This window comes from Gadus morhua, chromosome 1 (assembly GCF_902167405.1).
Source record: "Gadus morhua chromosome 1, gadMor3.0, whole genome shotgun sequence".
NCBI lineage: Eukaryota > Metazoa > Chordata > Actinopteri > Gadiformes > Gadidae > Gadus > Gadus morhua.
The window spans coordinates 22,029,171-22,036,328 of NC_044048.1; the positions used below are offsets into that span (position 1 = coordinate 22,029,171).

At 46.1% G+C, this 7,158-nt stretch overlaps 1 protein-coding gene across 1 annotated transcript in view; it reads left to right on the top strand.

Moving 5' to 3' along the window:
- Positions 1 to 7,158, top strand: part of lama5 (laminin, alpha 5) — a 71,736-nt gene that overhangs the window by 41,345 nt on the left and 23,233 nt on the right. Inside the window, 9 exon segments of the mRNA XM_030352888.1 lie at positions 165 to 217; positions 521 to 620; positions 1,317 to 1,369; positions 1,456 to 1,561; positions 2,018 to 2,117; positions 3,704 to 3,860; positions 5,140 to 5,278; positions 6,470 to 6,612; positions 6,999 to 7,102. Coding sequence (XP_030208748.1) covers positions 165 to 217; positions 521 to 620; positions 1,317 to 1,369; positions 1,456 to 1,561; positions 2,018 to 2,117; positions 3,704 to 3,860; positions 5,140 to 5,278; positions 6,470 to 6,612; positions 6,999 to 7,102 — 955 coding nt within the window.

Sequence of the window (7,158 nt, forward strand, 5' to 3'; positions counted from 1 at the left end):
TTTTCTTTGTACGCTAATACATAAAAGGCACACACGCACACACGCACACACACACACACACACACACACACACACACACACACACACACACACACACACACACACACACACACACCACACTAAGGTAGCCCGGTTGACCTCTGACCTCTGTCCTCCGTCTCCAGCTGGTTCCTGCCATCCAGCGGGCTCGATCCAGTACCAGGTCCAACCAGAAGAGGTGAGTCCCACAGCCCACATGACCAACGATGAAGTGTGTACAGTGTACAACTTGGTTAGTTTAATGCTTTAAACTGAAACGGGCTTCAAAAGTCGTAAGCAGTAGTGAACCATTTCCAAAATGGTTCACTGCTGCTTAAGACTGTTCAAACTGTCTGAAAACATAGTGAACGATAAAAGCGTTTGGATTGGTTTACAACTGTTAAAAAGAGTTCAGGTCAGCTGATACAACCTGGGCCACAGGACTCAACCTGATACGAGAAGGGTTGTGATTGGTCGGTGCTTCTGTCCATCATGACCGCAGGGCCAATGCGAGTGTCGTGAGAATGTGGAGGGCAGGGCCTGTGACCGTTGCAAAGCCCTGTTCTGGAACCTCTCCCCTGACACACCGGACGGATGTTCCAGTAAGACACACACACACAAACACACACACTCACACAAACACACACACTCACTCACTCACTCATTCACACAAATTCATGTGCACACATGAAGTAAACACAAAGTATCCTTAATGAAACCTTGCTTTTCTATCGCTTTTTTTCAAATTCAAATTCAAAAAGCTTTATTGGCATGACTATTGTGGTAAACCAAACAGTGTTGCCAAAGCATTACAGTGTTACAAATATTAGGTATAATAACAAAAGAGAACGTCAGAACAATATGTGCATACAACAACCCATAACAATATACCATAACATACAGATGTACATATGTACATCTGTATGTTATAATAGTAAATATAGAAATAATAGTAATATTATAGTAATATTAAATGAATGTACTGTCCCTCTCTCTCTCTCTCTCTCTCTCTCTCCTCTCTCTCTCTCTCTCTCTTCTCTCTCTCTCTCTCTCTCTCTCTCTCTCTCTCTCTCTCTCTCTCTCTCTCTCTCTCTCTCTCTCTCTCTCCTCTCTCTCTCTCTCCTCTCTCTCTCTCTCTCTCTCTCTCTCTCTCTCTCCTCCCTCCTCTCCCTCTCTCTCCTCTCTCTCTCTCTCTCTCTCTCTCTCTCTCTCTCTCTCTCTCTCTCTCTCTCTCCTCTCTCTCTCCCTCTCCCCTCTCCCTCCCCCTCTCCCTCCCTCCCTCCCCCTCCCTTCCTCAGGCTGTGAGTGTAACACGATAGGAACCATCAGCGGCGTGGCCGAATGTGCTCAGGTAAACTCCGTCTCCCATCATGCTTTGCGGGGCGCCTCCCCTGTGTGTGTGAGCGGGTCCCCATGAGGCTGTGTGTGTCCCTGCAGAGCACGGGCCAGTGCCCCTGCCGGCCGGGCGTGTGCAGCGGGACCTGCTCCGTGTGTAAGGACGGCTTCTTCAACCTGCAGGAGGGCAACTTCTTCGGCTGCCAGGGTGAGACTGGAACCCACCGAGCAAACACACACACACACGGGCAGGAGGGAGCCTGTCAAAGATTAATAATGTATAATGTGTGTGTGTGCGTGTGTGCGTGTGTGTGTGTATGTGTGTATCTGTGTGTGCATATGTGTGTGTTTGCGCGTGTGTTTGTGTCCATGCGTGGGTTTGTGTGTGTATATATGTGTGTCTTTCTGTGTGCGTTCTTGTGTGTGCGTGTCTGAGGTGTGTATTGCGTGTGTGTGTGTGTGTGTGCTGGTCTGCGTGTGCATGTTTGTGTGTGTGTGTGTTTACGTGCTGGTTTGTCTGTGTCTGTGGGTTTGTGTGTGTGTGCGTGTGTGTCTCTGCGTGTGCGTGCGCATATGTCTGTGTGCGTGCTGGTCTGCCATGTGGATGTGTGTCTTCGTGTGTGTGTGCGTGCTGGTGTGTGTGTGTGTGTGTGTGTGTGTGCAGGGTGTCAGTGTGACATCGGGGGTGCTGCAGGCCAGTCGTGTGGAGAGAGGAACGGCCGCTGTCGCTGCCGGCCCAACGTGGAGGGACCCAAGTGTAACACGTAAGGCCGTCTCACTCTCTACCTGTCTGTCTGACTGACTGTGTGAAGTAGCTGTCTCTGTCTCGCCCCGTCTGTCCCCCTGTCTATTGCTCTGTTTGTGACGTATCTCTATGGGGTCAGAACAGTCTCATTAATAATGAATGCACAGAGAAGGATTCACAAATGTATTTTGTGATTTATATATAAATTACTCTCTTCCCACAAATACATTTCAATGCACACATAAATGGATATCGGTATGTATAAATGTAAAATAAATCCATAAACAAAAATAAGTTTCACAAACACATTTCTAATCCACACACAAATGTACCTTGTTTTAAATAAATGTAATATAAATCCATAAATATATTAATTAAAAAAATATTTGCAATTTTCATCACAATGTATTTGGATGTTGTAACATTTATATACAAACTGTTAAACATGTATTTACAAGACGTTTTTCATTTGTGAACTTACTTGCATTTGTGTGGGAACTGGTCTGTATTTATGTGTGGATTTTTGAGACTCTCCTGACGTCGCTAGATTCACAAATGCATTTTTTTCAACAAGGAAGTCTCTGTAGCCAATCAGATGCCTCCCTCGTTTTCAGTCAACCACATGACTGCTGTGACTGGGTTTTTACGTCGGTGCCGTTTACTACTTTAACGGCACCGATAATCCCAAAACCCAGTCGAAATTAGATGGAAAAAGTGTCGTGACGCAGCATTCACTTCTTCACCACCTCGAGATTGTTATGTACGATCATTCAAAAAAACATGTTCTTTCCGATAGAGTAGACATTTGACAGAGAACCGGGAGGCTCGGAGGCTGGACTCAGAGGTCGGAACTGCAGCCATGTGATTGGCTGAAAACGAGGGAGGCATCTGATTGGCTACAGAGAGTTCCTTGTTGAAAAAAATGCATTTGTGAATCTAGCGACGTCAGGAGAGTCTCAAAAATCCACACATAAATGCAGACAGTTTCACACACAAATGCAAACAAGCTCACAAATGAAAAGCGTCTTGTAAATTCAAGTTTAACAGTTTGTACATAAATGTAACAACATCCAAATACATTTTTGATGAAAATTGCAAATCTTTTTTAAATTAATATATTTATGGATTTATATTACCTTTATTTAAAACAAGACATATTTGTGTGTGGATCAGAAATATGTTTGTGAAACTTATTTTTGTTTATGGATTTATTTTACATTATACATGCCGATATCCATTTGTGTGTGCATTGAAATGTATTTGTGAGAAGAGAGTAATTTATGTATAAATCACAAAATACATTTGTGAATCCTTCTCTGTGCATTCATTAATAATGAGACTGTTCTGACTCCATATATCTCTGACAAAGCTGTCTCTCATCCTGTCTGTCTCTCATCCTGTCTGTCTGCCCTCCTGTCTGTCTGCCCTCCGGTCTGTCTGCCCTCCTGTCTGTCTGCCTCCTGTCTGTCTGCCCCCCTGTCTGTCTGCCCTCCTGTCTGTCTGCCCTCCGGTCTGTCTGCCCTCCTGTCTGTCTGCCCCCCTGTCTGTCTGCCCTCCCGTCTGTCTGCCCTCCTGTCTGTCTGCCCCCCTGTCTGTGTGCCCCAGGCCCCGGGTGGACCACTACTTCCCAGACCTTCATCACATGAGGGTGGAGGTAGAGGAGGGCACCATGCTGGACGGACGGCCCGTGCGCTTCGGGTTCGACACCCTGGAGTTTGAAGGGTTCAGCTGGAAGGGATACGCCCAGATGTCCTCCATCCAGGTACCCCACCTGTGGCCTGCAGCTCTGACCTCTGACCTGTAACCTCTGACCTGTAACCTCTGACCTCTCACCTGTAACCTCTGACCTCTCACCTGTAACCTTTGACCTCTGACCTGACCTCTCACCTGTAACCTCTGACCTGTAACCTCTGACTTCTCACCTTTAACCAGACACCTCTCATCTGTAACCTCTGACCTTTCACCTGACACCTATAGCCTGTAACCTCTGACCTCTCATCTCTCACCTCTGACCTCTCCTCTGACACCTCCCACCTTTAACCTTTGACCTTTCATTCATGATGTCGTAATGCCATTCAGTATGTTTATTCAAATACCGTCAACATATGTATTTCATTTTGTCCGAGAAAAACATTTTTCAATAATCTGTTCTACTTCTGCAAAACTATGTACAAGGTTTGGGGTAATTTGTAATATAATGTATTTGCGACGTTACTTATTTGCAACATGATGCATTTATAACATTATGTATTTGCAACATAATGTATTTGTAACATAACATTTCTAGCATTACATATTTGTAACAGAACATATTTGTAACATAATATAGTTGTAGTACACATTGCCCTGTGGCTGGATCCTTCTATCTGCATGCTGGTGATTTATTCCCCTGCTGTTCATCATGCTTGTGTCTGGATGGATCCAGGGCATCCTTACTTCACCTCCAGAGCTCTGGTTCATTTCATCAGCTGTGATCTTCTGTAAATTAATGAGGAATTCATTAATTGATGGTTCATATGATGTGGACTCTCACCCTCTGGGTTCATGGGTTCATGTCTTGTGTGAGTTGTCTCTGGGGTTTCTTCTGGTGGTGGGGGACTGATGAAGGTATTTTCTCCTCCTCTCTTCACTCTCGGTGCGTCCACCAATATCTTCGCCTCTCTCCCTCTATCTCTGTCTTTCTTTTGCCTCTCTCTCTCTCTCTCTCTCTCTCTCTCTCTCCCTCTCTCTCTCTCTCTCTCTCTCTCTCTCTCTCTCTCTCTCTCTCTCTCTCTCTCTCTCTCTCTCTCTCTCTCTCTCTCTCTCTCTCTTCTCTCTCTCTCTTCTTTCTCTCTCTCTCTGCCTCTCTCTCTCTCTGCCTCTGCCTCTCTCGCTCTCTCTCTCTCTCTGCCTCTCTCTCGCTCTCTCTGGCTCTCTCTCTGCATCTCTCCCTCTGCCTCTCTCTCGCTCTCTCTCTCTCTCTGCCTCTCTCTCTCTCTCTCTCTCTCTATCTCTCTCCCCCCCCCCGCCCCTCTCTCTCTCTTCCTCTCTGGTTCTACCAGTCGAGGGTGTGGTTCTCCGTCTCGGTGGGTTCTCCGGACCTCTTCCGGGTGGTGCTTCACTATGTGAACCGGGGTCTCTCTGAGGTCCGTGGTCGGGTGGTCATCATAGAGGACGGGAGACCCCCCTTCTGTGGCAACTGTAAGTCTCTCTCTCCCCTGCTCTGCGTCTCCCCCCCACTTCGCTTTCGTTGGTCTGTCCTTTGTCCGTCTGTCTGGTTGTCATGGTGATGGAGGTGTGTGTGTGATGGCTTTTCTGTGGCTTAAGGGCTGAGGATCCCCCCTTCAACACACACACACACACGCAGACACACAAAGAAACACAAACACACGCATACACACACGCACACTTCCAGGATGTTCTACTTAAGCTGACACAACACTACACTCCCTCTCTTTCTCCTCTATCTCCACTCCTCCCTTTCTCTCTCTCCTCTCTCCTTTCTCCTCTCTCCTGTCCTCTCCCCTCCTCCTCTCTCATCTCCTCTCATCCTATCTCCTCTCCTCTCTTCCTCTCCTGCTCTCTCCTCTCCTCTCTCTCCTCTCCTCTCCTCTTCTCTCCTCTCTCCCCTCACTCCTCTCTCCTTTCTCCTCTCTCCTTTCCTCTCCCTCCTCTTTCATCTCCTCTCATCCTATCTCCTCTCCTCCCCTCTCTCCTCTCCTCCCCTCTCTGCTCCTCTCCTCCCTGCCTGTAGAGGGCAGTGAAGCTGCAGGTTGATGTGAGTGAGGCCGATGTGTATCTGGCTCGTATTATTCTCAGATATGTAAACGCTGAGGGCACCACCTCCAACGGTAAAATAACAGCCTATCAGAGCAACCGTAGAGGTACGTCCCCGCCAATCACAACACAGCTTTTCAGTGGATCCAGTGTGGCTGGTAGTGTGTTTGTGTGTGTGTGTGTTTGTGTGTATGTGTCTGTGTGTGTATGTGTTATGTTGTGTGTTTGTGTGTGTGTGTGCGCTTTAAATGTTAAAAGTGCATCATATAAATGGATTGTATTCATGCTGAGCTAATCCATGTTACAACTTTGCCTTCATATTCCACACATACAATTGTATGGTAAACACAATGAACTTAAGCATTTTCCTTGCGTGTGTGTTTGTGTGTGTGTGTGTGTGTGTGTGGGTGCATTATTTGTGTGTGTGTGTATACTGTGTGTGTGTTTGTGTGTCTGTTTGTGTGTTTGTGTGCGTGTATTCTTTGTGTGTGTCTGTGTGTGTATATACTGTGTCTGTATGTGTGTGTGTGTGTGTGTGTGTGTGTGTGCGTCTATGTGTGTGTGTGTGTGTCTGTGTGTGTGTGTGTGTGTGTCTGTGTGTGTGCGTGCCTCCAGGTTCAGAACAGTCCAAACAGATCGTGTTCGCTCCCAGCCTGGATCCGACCTTCGTCAACGTTCCTCAGAACAGCTTTGTAGAACCCTTCGTCCTCAACCCCGGGACCTGGACCGTGGTCATAGAGGCAGAGGACATCCTGCTGGTACATGTTATATAACATGTCAAATTCTATGATATAGTCAACATGTTATACAACGTATTACAGATAACATTTTAAATGTTATGTTATATTCAACATGTTTTACACAACATGTTACATGTCATGTTGTAAACAGCATGTTGAGTAACATGTTATGTATAACATGTTACATGTAATGTACAACATGTTATATTTATCATTGTTTATGTCATGTAATATACAACATGTTATAGGTAATGTAATGTTATATGCATCATTTTATATACAACATTTGATATGTTATAAATAATATGTTATATGAATTTTTTGTGTCTAACATGTTTTATGTTGTGTACAACATGTTAGGTGTAATGTTATGTGTAACATGTTGTACTCTGTCTGTCCTGTAGGACTACATGGTGCTGCTGCCCAGTGCCTACTACGAGGCCCCCATCCTGCAGCTGAGGGTCACTGAGCCATGCCACTACAGCGCTGGAGCCCACGAATCACAGCAGTGAGACCCCTCGAGATCTGTCTGTCTCTCTGGCTGTACCTGGCTGTCTCCCCTAT